The 17,749-nt window shown below is 37.3% G+C and overlaps 1 protein-coding gene across 50 annotated transcripts in view; it reads left to right on the top strand.

Moving 5' to 3' along the window:
• MGA (MAX dimerization protein MGA) overlaps window positions 1–17,749 on the top strand; it is a 155,337-nt gene that overhangs the window by 96,737 nt on the left and 40,851 nt on the right. For all 50 annotated transcript variants that reach the window (XR_013521013.1, XR_013521014.1, XM_078334305.1 and 47 more), the window contains 3 exons: window positions 816–1,161; window positions 14,078–14,304; window positions 16,322–16,507. Coding sequence is in view for 48 of the 50 variants with exons in the window: in XM_078334305.1 (XP_078190431.1) it covers window positions 816–1,161; window positions 14,078–14,304; window positions 16,322–16,507 (759 nt within the window). In the remaining 2 variants the exon portion in view is untranslated. The remainder of the gene's footprint in view (window positions 1–815; window positions 1,162–14,077; window positions 14,305–16,321; window positions 16,508–17,749) is intronic.

Here is a 17,749-nt window from a genome sequence, read left to right as displayed (position 1 = left end):
ACCTCAGCCTTCTGAGTAGTTGGGCCTATAGGTGCGTACCACCACACCTGGCTAATCTTTTGTATTTTTAGTAGAGAGGGGGTTTTGCCATGTTATCCAGACTGGTCTCAAACTCCTGGGCTCTAGCAATCCATCCGCCTTGGCCTCCCAAAGTGCTAGGATTACAGACATGAGCCACTGCACCTGGCCTTTGTCATGAGTTTTTGTACCTTCCATTTTGTAATTCTGTGACTGAATTCTGGAACGGAAGATGATCAGATGTTGGAACTAAATGCATATTGTTTTATTTATTAATCCTTCATAAAGACTTTTATTTGTGTATTATCCTATTCTTTTTTTAATTAATTACCCTAGAATAAGGATCAGCAAACTTTTTCTGTAAAGAACCAGATAGTAAATATTTAAGGTTTTGCAGACCATGTGTTCTGTATAGCAGTTACTGAACTCTGCTGTTGTAGTTCTTCAGACAGTATGTGTATGAATTAGCCTGGCTGTGTTCCAGTGAAACTTTATGAAACAGGCTGGATTTGGCCCGTCGGTCTCAACCTTTGCTAATCTTTGCCTTAGAACATTATGTATAATTTATATTGAAAGTAAGTCCATCCTTGATAATTTTGCTCATAATTGTCTGTGCTAAACATTAGAATGGCAGATTGTTTACAGCCCTGGTTATATTCATGTCCTTTGAATCTGCGTTAGTCTTGTGCTATTGGTACTTAAAATCAGAGAATAAGGCAATCTAGTATATGACTATAATTTGTTGGTGGTATTGGGGGACAGTTTAGTGGAATTACAATTTTCTACTTTGACTTTAGGCATCTCTCAAAACTAAACCTATCCACACAATTATAAGGAAACGAGCCCCTCCATGCAACAATGACTTCTGTCGACTAGGTTGTGTATGTTCCAGTCTAGCTTTGGAGAAGCGCCAACCTGCTCACTGCCGCCGACCAGACTGCATGTTTGGTTGCACTTGTTTGAAAAGAAAAGTTGTACTTGTTAAAGGAGGATCCAAAACTAAGCATTTTCAGAGGAAGGCTGCTCATCGAGATCCAATAGTTTATGATACTCTGGGAGAGGAGGCAAGGGAAGAAGAAGAAGGAGTCAAGGAGGAGGAGGAACAACTGAAAGAGAAAAAGAAGAGAAAGAAGCTAGAATACAGTGAGTATTAATTGAGAGAGAAAACTGTGTGGTATCATTTTTTGGATAAGTATGGTTATTTTAGAATAATACAACCTACCTTAATCCTAATCAATTATCCAGTAAGAGTTTTGAGATTTCTTATTATCCTTACATGCTCTTTCTGGCTGTCTGAGATGCACACAAACTCACGCCTTTTTTAAGTTGAATTGTTCTCTGCGAATTGCTTTTTAGTGCTAAATTTAGATCATAGATACTCTTACTTCATCTTCTAGAATGTCTTTGACCTTTGAGTTTCATCCATTTTCTGTATTGTGCACATGTGTGCACACACAGGTAGACACATGTACTTTCCTTGGAAAGACTACAGATGATCCATATAATGCATCATATTTTCTAAAAGGAGAAGTTTGCAGTAAGACCCTCTGGTCATTGTTGGAGATTTGGGGACAAAGTAGGGATGTGATAAAGCTGAACATCATGTACCCTGTTGAAAATCGGTTTATTTTTGGAGGGGAGGATAAAATATGATGTAGATGCAGACCCAAGTTAAATATTATTTCATTATTGATTTTTTTCATTTCTGTTTTATCTTTGTATTTTGTTCAAAGATATTGAAAGATTTTACCATATAATTGAAAAAGTTTTCTTAGTTTATCAGGAGATTAATAATCCTTTTTTTGGCAATTTTATATTTCCTGTTGCTCTGTAGTCATTTCAATCAGAGGTGATGATTAATATTTCAGTGTATGTTCTGTCATAAGATCATGTTCTGCTTTCCATAGCAACAATTGTAGATCTAATTTATAGTGTTAGTTTTAATGGCTTTGTGTTATAATGCCTTTGGTTGGATAGTTAGCCTTTTTGGGTTTTCTTTATTATAAACTGTACAGTGATGAACATCCATTTTCATAATAGACTATTAAAAGTGAAATTGCTGTGACAGTGCATACATGTTAAACATTTGCAGATGTTACTAGAGTTGTACCAACTTTAGACATATGCTAGTAGTCAGATACTGGATGGTGCCAGTTTTCTATTCTCTCCTCTTTTTTTTTCCTTTTGAAACATAGCCTTGCTCTGTTGCCCAGGCTGGAGTGCAGTGGAAAGATCTCGGCTCACTGCAACCTCTGCCTCCTGGGTTCAAGTGATTCTCCTGCCTCAGCCTCCTGAGTAGCTAGGATTATAGGTGCCCGCCAGCGCATCCAGCTAATTTTTTTGTATTTTAGTAGAGATGGGGTTTTACCATGTTGCCTAGCTGGTCTTGAACTTTTTAGCTCAGGTAGTCTGCCTGCCTTGGCCTCCCAAAATGCTAGGATTAAAGGTGTGAGCCACTGCACCCAAATAGTTTTCTGTTCTAATACTATTTTAAAACTTTGAAAACTGTTATATGGATAGGCAGAAATTGATATTTTTTTTTAGATTTGTATTTCTTCTGTGGTAATTCTTTTGACCATTTATCATAAACATTTTTCTGTAAATTGCCTATTGAATTCTTTGCTAACTTTTATTGGACTGGCTGTTTTTTTTTCCTGTAGTTGGTAGAAGCTTTATTTTTTTTGGGTTGTATTTTTGTACTTTACATTTTCACTTTGTTCAAGGTTCCCTCCCCCACTGCCCATCCACCCCCAGTGAAAAAGTAGTGATAGTTAAACTTGGCAGTCTTTCCTTTATGGTTTCTATCTTTTTTTTTGAGATGGAGTATTGCTCTGTCACCTAGGTGGAGTGCAGTGGTGTGATCTCAGTTCACTGCAACCTCCGCCTCCTGGGTTCAAGCGATTCTTCTTCAGCCTCCCGAGTAGCTGAGACTACAGGCACATGCCACCATGCCTGGCTTATTTTTTGTATTTTGAGTATAGATGGAGTTTCACCATATTGGCCAGGCTGGTCTCGAACTCCTGACCTTGCGATCTGCCTGCCTCGGCCTCCCAAAGTGCTTGGTTTCTGTCTTTGAAGTCTTGCTCAGAAAGTCTTTCTCTACCCTTGAGATTATAAACATATTTAATTATATTTTTTTTCTTTTGGATACAGTGTTTTGCTCTTGTTGCCCAGGCTAGAGTGCATTGCCGAAATCTTGGCTCACTTCAACTTCTGCCTAGTGAGTTCAAGTGATTCTCCTGCCTCAGCCTACCAAGTAACTGGGATTACAGGCATATACCATCACACCCAGCTAATTTTTTTTTGTTTTTTTGAGACGGAGTTTCGCTGTTGTTACCCAGACTGGAGTGCAATGGCATGATCTCGGCTCACTGCAACCTCCGCCTTCTGGGTTCAAGCAATTTTCCTGCCTCAGCCTCCCGAATAGCTGGGACTACAGGCACGCACCACCATGCCCAGCTAATTTTCGTATTTTTAGTAGAGACGGGGTTTCACCTTGTTGACCAGAATGGTCTCGATCTCTTGACCTTGTGATCCACCCGCCTCAGCCTCCCAAAGTGCTGGGATTATAGGCGTGAGCCACCGCGCCCGGCCTTCTTCTAGTATTTTAAAGACTTAAAAAAATAAGTGTTACTGTATCCGAATTTATTTGATGTGAGATTTGTAGTGGGGAATCATTTTTCCCCCACATGCCTAGCCAGTTGTACCATAATTTATTGAGAAATAAACGTTTCCTACTGGATTAAAATGTCACCTGTATTGTAATATATTAAAATATATTAATGCCTGAATCTCTTTCTGGTCTCTCCTGTTTTGTGACCAGTGTCAGGCTATTCTTATTTCTATTTTAGTGTTTAAATGAGATATAGTGTATTTATATTCCTAAATGATAGTTGTGTAAATAAGATTTTAAATGTTTAAAATGAAGCATAGTGTAGATTTGTTTAGTTCTATTCATATCTCCTTGCTGAGTTTACTTCCTTCTTATGCTTAAAACAACACATTTCCATTTGAAGGCAACAAAAGTAAATTACAGAAGCCCACATAAGCAGGAGTACTGCTTATCTATTAGGCTTTGCTGCTTTTTGATTATTTTCTTCAAACTGTGTCCTATCCTTGACTATAATCAAACTCCGATAGCCAATTAGCAAAGTATTTTTTTTTGTTTTCTTACTGGTACAGTTTATTATAAAAAGCAAAGCTTGCTATTCCCTATCTAGGAACTGTCCATTTTCTTGTGCTGTTAGGGAAGGATAAAAAAAGAGGGGTGATATTTTTTAACAACAACTGGTATGTAAAAGGACTAGAAATATGAAAGAGTTCTTAGAGATGAACATGTTGCCAAGACCAAAAATGGACAAAGAAAAAAAATATAAAAACTGGAAAAATTTGAAATCCTCTAGTATGTTTTTCCAAAAGGTAGGTGGAAACTGGGGGGAAAGAAAGTAAGTTATGAAATTGAGTTATAAGCATTTTATTTAGAATGATTGAGTATAACCACTAAAAATAAACATAAATGGTTAAAAGTAGTCACTTGTCATTGTGCTACTGGATATGATGGAACACTTGTTTTTTCTTTATATATTCTTTAGCACAGTTTTAATTTTTTGGTTTTTATTATATAGTTAATATTTAAATAAAAAATTAGTGGTCTAATGGATAAAATCTGAGCACTTAATAATACGTTTTTTGTCATTGTAACAGACTTAAAATTTTTCTTTTAATGGTTCGATCCATTGCTGAAAAAAAGATGGCTAACATTATTGGACACTCTTATGCATAGCACTCTATGAGGGTTATATCATTTAAACCTGCAGCCTTATATGATAAGGAGGCTTTATTCTCCATTTTACAAATTAGCTAATTAACTGCTTAGTGATTTATTCCCCAAGGTCATAAAGATACTAAGTATCTTTTATGGGACTGCCAAGTCCTTATGCTTTTTCTGCCTTGTAAGGTACAGTTTCTCAAATTTTAATTCTACCTCCTTGTTGTAGTCTCATTTGGCCTTAGCTTTTATCCCCTGCTTACCCTTTAGTTTGTCAAAAAATACTGCTGGCTATGCAGAGGTACTGTGCCTAGCTGTTGTGGGTAGTACCAAAGAAAAGTATAAAACCTGGCATTTCTGTTTTCGAAGCCCACTTAATATACCTGTAAATTAATATATATAAAGAAAAAAATTTAATAAAATTGATACTGAGCTAGACTGAGGAATAAAGAGAACACACAAATTACCAATATTAGGAATGAAAGGTGACTTAAGTACAGACAATGAAAGGATGATATGGCAATATTACAAACAATTTTATGCCAGTAAATTGGACAAATCAGATGAAATGGAGAAACTCTTTAAAAGACACAAGCTACAAAACTCAAGAAGAAATAGATAACTGCTTAGCCATATGCTTATTAAAGAATGGAACTTGCAGTGGAAAATCCTACAATAATAACTCTGGTCCGAGTTGCTTCACTATTGAATTCTATAAAACATTTAAAGACTAAATCCCATTTGATACAGTATTCCATGAAATTGTCCCATCTTATGAGACCAGCATTACCTTGATATTCAGTTCAGAGAAAGACTTCATAAGGAAACGGTAGACTAATAACATAGAGGTAGAAACTATAACATAGATGTAAAATTTCCAAATAAAAGTTTAGCAGCTCAAATCCAACAGTATATCTAAAGAATACTGCATCATGCTAAGTGGAGTATATCCTAGAAGTGTAGGATTTGTTTAAATTTGAAAAAAACCAGAATAGTGTGCCATTACAATGGACTTAAAAAAAGACCATATCATCATTGCAAGCTATATATATATCTAGAGATATCTATATATATAGTATTGATATACATAGTATTATTAGTTATTAGTTTCTTAAGAAATTCAAAACACCATTTTGTGAGGATAAATTCCATTCTTCAGGGCAAACACAGATCACAGATAGCTCTGGAGCTGAGGAGTAGCTTTGATTTTTGGTAAAATTTGTGAGTCCATAGCTTTCTGATCAATCTTGCACTGCTCTGTAGGCTTGTTTTTCTTTTTCTGTGTTGGAGATCTCAACTTCCTGGTGTCTGGGCTTTTGCAGCTGCTTCTTGAAGTAAGCATCAATAAGATGTTTTGGGAGTTTTACGTTGCTGATGCCAATTTTGGTTGAGGTTGGAAATGACAAATTTCTAGTGTGTTCGAACTCCACCTGATTAAGAGATATTTTTGAAGATTGACAAAATTTATTTCTGGTAAAAATTCTCAGCACACTAGGAATAGAAAGGAATTTTTCTCTACTGGAAACAGGAATCTTTGAAAAATATTACAATTGACATATTAATGATAAAAGACTGAGTGTTCCCTCCCAAAGACTGGGAATGAGGAAGAATGCCCACTTTTGCCACTTCTTTTGAACATTATTCACAGGAGGTTCTAGCCAGTGCAGTAAGACTTGATCAAGAGAGGTATCCAGATTGGAAAGGAAGAAGGAAAAATTGACTTTATTCTTGGATAGGAAAATCCTAGGGAATCTACAAAATAAGCGACTAGAACTATAAGTCAGTTTAATGAGGTTGCAGCATACGTCATCAGTATGCAACGTAATTGTATATATCAGCAATGAGCAATTGGAAATTGAGATTTAAAAATCAGCCTTTTAAAATAGCATCCAAAGAGATGAGACATTTAAGGATAACTGATAAAAGATACCTAAGACCTATATGCTAAAAACTATAAGACATTGCTGAGAGTAATTTTAAGAGGCCTAAATAAATGGAAAAAACATATTGTTTTCATTTATCAGAAGATACTGTGGTAAGATACTTTTTACAAATTGGCTTATAGATCTGCTGATGCAATTCTGATCAAAATCCTGACAGGATTCTGGGGTATAGAAATTGGCAAGTTTCTAAAATTTTTATGGAAAAACACAGGGCTTAGAATAGTCCAAACAACTTTGATACAGAATGTACCTGGCCAGGCGCAGTGGCTCACACTTGTAATCCCAGCACTTTGGGAGGCTGAGGCGGGTGAATCATCTGAACTCAGGAGACCAGCCTAGGCAACATGGCAAAACCCCATCTCTACCAAAAATACGAAAAATCAGCCTTGTGTGGTGGCATGTACCTGTAGTCCCAGCTACTTGGGAGGCTGAGATGGGAGGATCACTTGAGCCTGGGGGACAGAGGTAGCAGTGAACTGAAATTATGCCACTGCACTCCAGTCTAGGTGACATAGTGAGACCCTGTCTCACAAAAGAAAAAAAATTAATGTTCTAAATTATGGTGACATTATATGTTGTAATTAATAAATATGTCCATATATATAAAATACACATATATGGTTAGGTATAGAAATTTTATTTAGATATGAAAACTTATGTAATTTGCCATATAACAGATTAAAGGGGATAATTTATGATATTAATAGTGAATACTGTTAAATTGATAAAAATTCAACATTTATTTATTTTTGTTTTTTATTTTTTGTTAACATTTATTTTTTATTTAAAAAATGGCTCTTAGCAAGCGGATCTGAATATTGGAAAAATGGTGGTTCTCATTTTCATCGGTGATCTTATCGCAATTCTGATGAAAACTTTGACAGCTTTTCACATGAAACATGAAAAGCAGAACTTATGATTTATGTGGAAATGCAAAGGCCCTAGAACTAACCAGGTCAGTCTTGAAGAACAATGGCAGGATGGAAGGATTTATTGTATATCAAGAGTTATAAGACTGCCACAGTTAATATGGAAGATACTGGCTTGAATATAAAATGAATAGACATGTAAAATGGAATAGAGAGGCTACAGGCTGGGTGCTGTGGCTCACGCCTGTCATCCCAACACTTTGTGGAGCCAAGGCAGGAGGAACACTTGAGCCCAGGAGTTTGAGACCTGCCTGGGCAACATAGCAAGACCCCCCCGTCTCTACTAAATTAAAAAAAAAATGTGGCTAATGGCATGGTAACTCAGGCCTGTAATCCCAGCTACTTGGTAGGCTGAGACAAGAGTATGGCTTGAGTCCAGGAGGTTGAGGCTGCATTGAGCCATGATAGCACCACTGCACTCCAGCCTGGGTGGCAGAGTGAGACCCTATCTCAAAAATAAAAATAAAAATTAAGGCCAAGTGTGATGGGTCATGCCTATAATCCTAGCACTTTGGGAGGCTGAGGTAGGCAGACTGCCTGAGCTCAGGAGTTTGAGACCAGCCTGGGCAACGTGGCGAAACCTTGTCTCTACTAAAAATACAAAAAATTAGTCGTGCATGACAGTGTCCTCCCAGCTACTTGGGAGGCTGAGGCATGAGAATCTCTTGATCCCAGGAGACCGAGGTTGCAGTGAGCCTAGATCACATCATTGCACTGGGTGACAAAGCGAGACTCTATCATAAAATAAAATAAAATGATTAAAACATAAATGAACCTTTGAATTGACAGGAATAGGGAAAGGATGATCTTTTCAACAGATGGTGATAGGATTATTATATATCCACATGGGAAAAAAGAGAAACTATTCATTTCTCACACTATACGTGGGAATAATTTATGGGTATGTTATAAACCTAATTTCTAGTGACTAAACAATACAGCATTTAGAAGATACAGGCAAATGTATACAGGATCTCATATTAGGAAAAATTTCTTAAACATGACAGAAGAAAAACAATTCTTAAGGAAAAGATCAACACATTTGACAACTTTAAGATAAGACATTCAGGGGTCGGGCACAGTGGCTTATGCCTGTGATTCCAGCACTTTAGGAGGCTGAGGTGGGTGGATCACTTGTGGTCAGGAATTGGAGACGAGCCTGGCCAACATGGTGAAACCCCATCTCTATTAAAAATACAAATATTAGCTGAGTGTGATGATGTATGCCTGTAATCCCAGCTACTCAGAAGGCTGAGGCACAAGAATTGCTTGAACCCGACAGGTGGAGGTTTTGCAGTAAGCCAAGATTTTGCCGTTGCACTCTATCCTGGGCAATAGAACGAGACTCTTTCTCAAAAATAAATAAATAAATAAAATTATAAAAAAAATAAGAAATTCAGATTTAAGACATTAAGTAAATGAAACTGTCAGCTACAACAAGAAAGCAGGTATTTGTGATATCTAAGGACCTATATCCAGAATATATAAAGGTGCTACAAATTAATAATAAACAGCCCTATAGAATAAATGAGCAAGAGTTTTAGAAGCATTTCATAAAGTGAAATGTTGAACATTTTCTTTGTAATTGGAGAAATCTAAATCCATCGTGAGATTCTACTAGATGCCTGCCAGAATGGTTATCATTACAAGCCTCTGATAATACCAACTGTTGATAAAGACAGTGACTAATGGGAAATCTCCTATACTGCTTATGGAGAAATAAATAGGTATAGCCACTTTGGAAGATAAGTTTGACAGTTTCTTCTGAAGTCGAAGATTCATATCTCCTTGATGGAGCAGTTTGACCCCAGAGTATAAAGCAGAACTGCGTTATATAAGAATATTTACGGTCATGATTCTCACAGTATCTAAAACCTGAAAACAATCCCAAATGTTTAATAACAGTAGTATGAATATTCAGTGAAATAACATACCACAGTGCAAATAAATGAATTACAAGTTTGTGTATCGGCATAGATGAATTTTACAAATATAATGCTGAGAGGGAAAAAAGCCAGGTAAAAGAATATATCTTTGATTTCATTAATACAAACTTTAAAAGTAGACAAAATTAAGCTATGATATTTTGGAGTTATACTTTGACATTAGAAAAAGGAAAGCAAAGAGGTAGCTATCATTTAAGTGCCTTTTTTTATAGGAAGGGGAGGGATGGTGATTGAGAAAGTATTCTGGAATTGATAGCACTGTCCTGTTTCTTGTATAGTGTTTACATGGATGTATAGTTCTTAATATGTATTGAATTGTACATTGTTTATGTACTTTTCTTTATAAGTGTTATATTTCATTATAAAGATATTCAAAATGCCTACAGAAATGAGAGGAAGAGGTGTTTTAGTGTTCTATATTAGCATCGCAGTTCTGTAAGTCTTCTAAGTTTAATGCTATTCATTTATGCTACAACTACTGTAGACACTGCTGGGAGTGAGGAGGCAGAATACAGGCAATTAAAACGAGTCCATCTCTCTAAGAGGTTACTGTCAATTTGATGAACTAGGTATATGGCGAAAAGATACATATTGAAATTTTAAGTGCCACAAGTAACTAAATTCCTGGAATGTTTTAAGTGTTATGAAAAAAAGACTTACTGAGAAGCTAGAAGACAGGGTGATAAAGCTACAGGACTTGGGGAAGGTAATACGTATATTAGGAGGCATTTCAGTAGAATTGAGGAGATTATTTCTTGGTTAAAACTGATTTCCTTTCTTGACTCCTGTCAATGAATATGTGCTACTCAGGTTCTCCCCTTAATTCTGCTTTTTCCTGTCTAGTGTTGTTCTTTTTTCCCTGAGTTTCAAGGAAAGAGTAGGAGACTCTCTAGTGTCATTATAAGGGGGAATAAAGAGATGCTCTATCTTGGATCCTATGCTGTGTAAAGGAATCAAGTGACTGGTGGGCCAGTGGAGTGTGAGGGATCAGTGTCTTGTTCTTGTCTTTGTGTAGAGTCTGTTTTCATGGGTTCAGCTATAGACTCTGTTGATGACAGTCCTGATTTTTAATTCCCATGCTGTTTTATTTATTTACATATATTTTCAGAGAGAGGGTCTTGCTCCATCCCCCAGGCTGGAGTGCTGTGTCTTGATCATAGCTAACTGTATCCTTGATCTTCCTGGCTTAAGTGATCCTTCCATCTTAGCCTCTGGAGTAGCTAGGACTACGGGTGCATACCATTATGCCCAGCTAAAGCTTTTTAAATTCTATAGAGAAAGGGTCTTGCTATGTTGCCCAGGCTGGTTTTGGACTCCTGGCCTCAAGAGATCTTCCCACATTGGCTTCTGTAGTAGGATTATAGGTGTGAGCTACTGCACCTGGCTCCCTAACCTATTTTTAGTATGTTGTTGTCCTTCCAATCTTAAACATGTTATAAACAGAACTGAACTCTCTTCCCTTTTCAATTAACTCCTTTTATGAACTCTCCTATTTACTGGAAGCTCCATTTCTCATTTTTTCCCGCTCTGATGACAGGTTAACCATTTTATTGGTTCTCTGTGAGAGATTAAGAGAAGTATGAATAATCATTCTTGACATCTTAAGAGGTTTTTTTAATAGAAGTACTGTACTGTGTATTTTGTAGTTATTATTTCAAAAGAAAAAGATGGAAGGGACCTTTACTTAGTATAATGCTTAGTTTATGGAGGCTTAGAAAATCCTTGAAAGATTGTTGATAGAAGTCCAAGACGTCTTGCCCTAAAGGCATTTTTGTTTTTGTCTTATAATTAATATGTGTATAAAATAATTAGCTACACTGAACAAGAAAGTTTTACCAAATGTGTGGTAGAACCCCTTAATGCCTCCTTCACTGGGAGGGCAAATCTCAAAAGACATACTTGTACATACTACACATGCTGCCTATTTTCTTTCCTGTTTTTTCTCTTAAGCACCTAACCGTATTCCAACACATTTTCCTTATTTGTTATACTGCCTGTCTCATCTTACTTCCCCCCAAAAACTACATGAGGGCAAGAATTTTTGTCAGTTTTATTCATTGTTGTATCTGCAAAGTCTGATATATAGTAGAAATTCAAATATTTGAATGCATGCATGAACATTGGTGTCTTAGAAACCTTTGTGCCATCTCTGCGAAAAAGTTAAAATTAAAAAACATTAGCCAAGCATGGTGGTGTGTGCTTGTAGTCTCAGCTACAAGCTGAGGCAATGGGAAGATCCCTTGAGTCTGGGAGGTCAAGACTGTGACCTTGACCATGATGGTGCCAGTGCACTCTAGCCTGGGTGATAGAGTCTCAAATTCTGTCTCAAAATAAAAAACAGCCCAGAAACGGTTGAGTTTAAACGTGTATTATAAAGGAGATACGTTTTAAAAGGTAGATGACAGAGACTACAGCTGGCTAAGTAATTGACTCAATCACTTTCTAGCTTTGCTGTCCCCATCCCTCACCCTGTATTTTAATTTTTGAACCTTTATTCAGCATTTTGTGGTTTTGCTCTTATGTTCACCTCAGGAGCCCCTTAGACAAGTTGTTCTTCATCAGTTCTTAATGTTCAGAGCAAATATACCACTTATGAAAATCAGGTAGCAGCTTAGCAGCTTAGATTGTGCTTTGTCATGAAAGATTAATTGAAGTAAGTATTTGAATTTAGTATGAATGTCACTCAGTCACATTTCATGTGACTTTAGGTAAAAGGTTTTGGGGCTTTGGCTTTGAACCAGCTGTATGTTCTCTTTGAGGACTGACCATTAAAATGCAGAAATACATTTGCTTCACTACAGCTGCTTTCTTTATGGGAATGGGCAGTTTACTTAAAGAATAAAACAATAGTGCTTGGCATAGTGGCTCATGCCTGTAATCCCAATAACTCAGGAGGCTGAGGCCATAGGATTGCATGAGGCCAGGAGTTCAAAACCAGGAGTTCAAAAACTGGGTAACATAGTGAGACCTGGCCACTGAAAAAATTTTTTTTTTTCTTTATATTACCTTTAATCAACTCTTAACACCTAAAAAAATTTTTTTAAAGACGTAGCCAGGCATGGTGGCATGTACCTGCAGACCTAGCTTCTTGGAAGCTTGAGGCAGGAAGATCACTTGAGCCAGGAGGCCACAGTGAGCCATGATTGTGCCACTGCCTGGGCTACAGAGTGAGACTTGGACTCTTAAAAAAATAAGTAAACACAGGAGCCTCTTAACCTAGATCTTCTTTTTAATCTGATTAAGTAATCAGTGCATGTTTTCCTTTGTGCAGAATTTTTTTGGGCTTATTTTTTAACAAGTAAAAATTGCATATATTAATAGTATATAACTTGATATTTTGATATAAATTGTGGAATGGTGTACAGAACTTGTTGATAGTATAATTTTTGCCTCAGTTGGATTTTATTGCGTCTATATTGACATAAATGTTTTTGCTCCTATGCTGAGTTCAGGATGTCTTTTGATTACAATTTGTCATTAGAATGCAGCAATGACAGCTTGATCTCTGGAATCAGATTGACAGGGTTTGATTCTGGTTCTGCCTCTTAGTGGTTGGACATCCCTAAACCTCAGCTTCTGTACCATGGGAATAATAATACCTTTCTCAAGAAGTGCTGGAGTTAAAACACATGAAGTGCTTAGTATAGGTGCTTGGAACAATACTTATAACTATTGAATAGTAAGGTTTAGTAAATGTTTGTTATTATTTAGAAAATAAAGTGTAGTTAAAAGTTACCTTTTTAACCAGGCACGGTGGCTCACTACTGTAATCCATCACTTTGGGAGGCCAGAGTGGGTGGATCACTTGAGGCCAGGAGTTCAAGACTAACCTGGCCAACAAGGCAAAACCCTATCTCTGTTAAAAATATAAAAATTAGCCTGGTGTGGTGGCACATGTCTGTAATACTAGCTACTCTGGTGATTGAGGCAGGAAAATCGCCTGACCCTGGAAGGCGGAGGTTGCTATGAGACAAGATCACACCACTGTACTCTATCCTGGGCAACAGAATGAGACTCTGTCTTAAAAAAAAAAACAAAGGTGTTTTGCAGTAAGATCTTCTCTGACCCTGCTAAATATAATGGCATCCCTTTTTAATTCTTCATTCCTTAATTACCTTGCTGTGTTTTTCTACATGGCTTACCATTACTTGATACTAGTATTTATTAATTTGTCTTATTCTACTGGATTTTAAACTCTGAGGGCAAGGACTTTGTTTTATTCATAGCTGTGTTCATTCTAGTGCCTAAAAAAGTATCTGGTTGATAGCTGCTGTTCAAGACATATTTGATTTTTGATGAATAAATTAAAGTATATGAATGCAATTTAATGCCCTTTTTAGGGGGCATGTATTTGATTATTTTAACAAGTTAACTGCCTTTTGTGAGGAAACTTATTTTGTTTTGGCAGGGCTTCAGTATTGATCTTTTGTTGCCAAAAGTACCTTAAAATCTTACTCTTCTTTTTTTGTTAAGCTATATGTGAAACAGAGCCTGAACAGCCTGTTCGACATTACCCATTATGGGTAAAAGTAGAAGGTGAAGTAGATCCAGAACCAGTTTATATCCCCACGCCCTCTGTCATTGAGCCTATGAAACCATTGTTATTGCCTCAACCAGAAGTTTTATCTACTACTGTGAAGGGCAGACTGGTCCCTGGAATTAAATCTGCACGGTCATATACTCCCAAACCCAATCCTGTGGTAAGTCTGGAATTTAATCTTTTATTACAAGTTACCAAAGTCATATGTAAAGATGATGTGTTTCAACCAGATTTTTGGTTATTTTGTGAATCATTTTGCTTTCAGTAATATGTTTATAAGTCATCTTCCTTTCTTTGTGGTTTAATCAGTTTAGTGCTGGCACTTTTAAAATGTCTTAAAAGTAGAAATGAATAGTAGTAATTTTAAAAAATAGCCATCTTCTCTTCAGGATCATAGATGGGCTTTTTTACATGGCTTGGAAAAAGTTTTTAAAAGATATTACTTCTATATTGTAGAATATTAATAAGATATGCAGTATTTGTTATGAGTAAAGTTTAAGATTTAAAGTAACCGTTTATATAATGTGACTGTTAAAACTTGTAGGTAGAAGTAGGAAGTTATTGGCTGTGTGCAGTGGTTCATGCCTGTAGCACTTTGGGAGGTCGAGGCAGGTGGATCAAGAGGTTAGGAGTTCAAGACCAGCCTTGCCAACATAGTGTAACCCCTGTCTCTACTGAAAAATACAAAAATTAGCTGGGTATGGTGGCACGTGCCTGCAGTCCCAGCTACTCGGGAGTCTGAAGCAGGAGAATCGCTTGAACCTGGGAGTTGGAGGTTGCAGTGAGCTGAGATCATGCCACTGCACTCCAGCCCGGGGAACAGAGTGAGACTTAGACTGGAAAAAAAAAAGATAGGAAGTTATTTGTTGTGTTAATGGCTTAAGCAAGTCTTATTATCAAATTCATGTGTCTTCCTAGTCCAGTAGATTGAAGAAAAGTTCTATACTATGATGCTACTGAGTGTGTTTTCTGTAGTAGAGCTGTTATAGTATAAAACTGTTTCTGGTCTGTGATGAAATACATATCATTGTCCATTAAAAAAGGCAAGGGTAGCTGGGCATGGTGGGTCATGCTTATAATTCCAGCACTTTGGTAGGCGGAGGCCAGTGGGTCACCTGAGGTTGGGAGTTTGAGACCAGCCTGGCCAACATGGTGAAACCCTGTCTCTACTAAAGATACAAAAAGTTAGTCAGGCATGGTGGCTCATACCTGTAATTCCAGCTACTAGGGAGGCTGAGGCAGGAAAATTGCTTGATCCCGGAGGGCCGAGGTTGCCACGAGCCAAGATTGTGCTACTGCACTTCAGCCTGGGTGACAGAACAAGACTCCTTCTCAAAAAAAAAAAAAAAAAAAAAGCGGGGGGGGGGGGGGCGGTTAGCGCCACTGATCTTCCACACAGTCAAAATTCTACATGTAACTTTCGACTCCCCATAAACTGAACTCTTAATAGTTTACTGTTGACTGGAAGCCTTACCAATAGCATAAACAGTCAATCATCACATTTTTGTTATATATAGTGTATACTATAATCTTAAAATAACGTGAGCTATGAAAAAGAAAGTGTTAATTAAGAAAATAATAAGAAAAAATGTAGTTATTATTCATTAATGGATCATCATAAAGGTCTTCATACTCACTATCTTCACATTGAGTAGTCTGAAGAGGAAGAGGAAGGGTTAATTTTACTGTCTTGATGACAGAGGTGGAAAAAATCTACATGTGAGTGGACCCACACAGTTCAAACCTGTGTTGTTTAGGGGATAACTATATAGAAAATAAGAGTAAATATTGATACATTTCTATTGCAAGTTGGTTAGACTGAATCTAATATTAAAAACCTTAAATTGTATGTGTATTTAGTTTTTCTAGTAATTTATTGTATTTATTAAAGTATCAGTCTGTGAGGGACTGTAACTAACAGTGTATCCTTCACCATAGGTAATTTGAAATGCACTGCTCTGGTATGATCTGAAATTTCCTGATAGAGAACTGGATCCTTTCTGACTGCCCTAAGATTTGGCACATATGAACTGTAGTTGTGCTATTTGATTTTAAAATTTGCATTAAAAAATTTCAACTATTGTAATAGGAAAAAAAGATTAAACATTCCTTTTCTTTTGGAGTCTAGGGGACTTTTCTCCCATTGTATGGAATGTTTTGTTGTATGAAATTTTCAGATTCGGGAAGAGGACAAAGATCCAGTCTACTTGTACTTTGAAAGTATGATGACTTGTGCTCGAGTTCGAGTATATGAGAGAAAGAAAGAGGACCAGAGACAACTATCCTCTTCCTCCTCCCCATCTCCATCATTTCAGCAGCAGAATTCATGTCATTCTAGCCCTGAGAACCATAATAATGCAAAGGTGAGTTTCTTGTTCCATAGTTTCTTTTTAACTTCCAATTCCCTGTTTTTGGTATTAAGATTTGCATTACTATCAGAATAATTAATTTACTAATTATCCTACAGGGCAGGGCAGAGAAGACATATGTGACATATATGTCAGTTTATTTCTCTGTGTACCTATTGTATGGTATGTCTCTTAGGGTTATTACAAGTGTTATTCTTTCTTGGTTAGGTGCGGTGGCTCACGCGTCTAATCCCAGCACTTTGGGAGGCAGAGGCAGGTGGACCTGTTGAGCCCAGGAGTTCGAGACCAGCCTGGGCAACATGGCAAAACCCTATCTTTACTTAAAAAAAAAAAATTAGCTGGGCCTGGCGCTGCATGGCTGTAATCCCAGCTGCTTGGGCACTGAGGAAAAAGAATTGCTTGAACCTGGGAGGCGGAGGTTGGAGGTTGTAGTGAACTGCAGTCATGCCACTGCACTTCAGCTTAGGTGACAGTGAGACTCTGTCTCAAAAAAAAAGTATTATTCTTTCTTCTTCTTCTTTTTTTTTTGTTATGATCATCTTTTATTTATTTTAGACACGCAGTTTTGTTCTTGTTGCCCAGGCTGGAGTACAGTGGCGCAGTCTCATCTCTGTGCAACCTCCACCTCCTGGGTTCAAGCGATTGACCTGCCTCAGCCTGCCGAGAAGCTACGGTTACAGGCGCCCGCCACCACATCCGGCTAATTTTTTGTATTTTTAGTAGAGATGGGGTTTCATCATGTTGGCCAGGCTGGCCTTGAATTCCTGACCTCAGATGATCAGCCTGCCTTGGCCACCCGAAGTGCTGGGTATAGGCATGAGCCACTGCACCCAGCTGCATTTGTACCCAGCTGAGACTATGTTATAAGTCATGTATTAGTGATTATTTTGCAGAGATAAAAATAATAATATTATATTTAAATGAAGAGGAAAAACAAAGGAAAACCAATCAATTTTCTATCCTTTGTTTTTCATTGCCTGGAAAATTAAGGATGAAAGACATTCATAAAGGCAGCATTAATGCCAGTTCTTCTGAAAAGGTCTTGTATTTTAAAACAGAGTAAGGATGACAATAATTTATTTTATTTTATTTTTGAGATGGAGTTTTGCTTTGTCGCCCAGGCTGGAGTGCAGTGGCATGAGTTCGGCTTGCTGCAGGCTCTGCCTCCCGGGTTCCAGCAATTCTCCTGCCTCAGCTTCCCAAGTAGCTGGGATTACAGCAGCACTCTACCACGCC

The sequence above is a fragment of the Callithrix jacchus genome, chromosome 8 (assembly GCF_049354715.1).
Source record: "Callithrix jacchus isolate 240 chromosome 8, calJac240_pri, whole genome shotgun sequence".
Lineage (NCBI taxonomy): Eukaryota > Metazoa > Chordata > Mammalia > Primates > Cebidae > Callithrix > Callithrix jacchus.
Note: the sequence above shows the minus strand (reverse complement) of the source record. Positions and strands in the feature narration are given on the sequence as shown.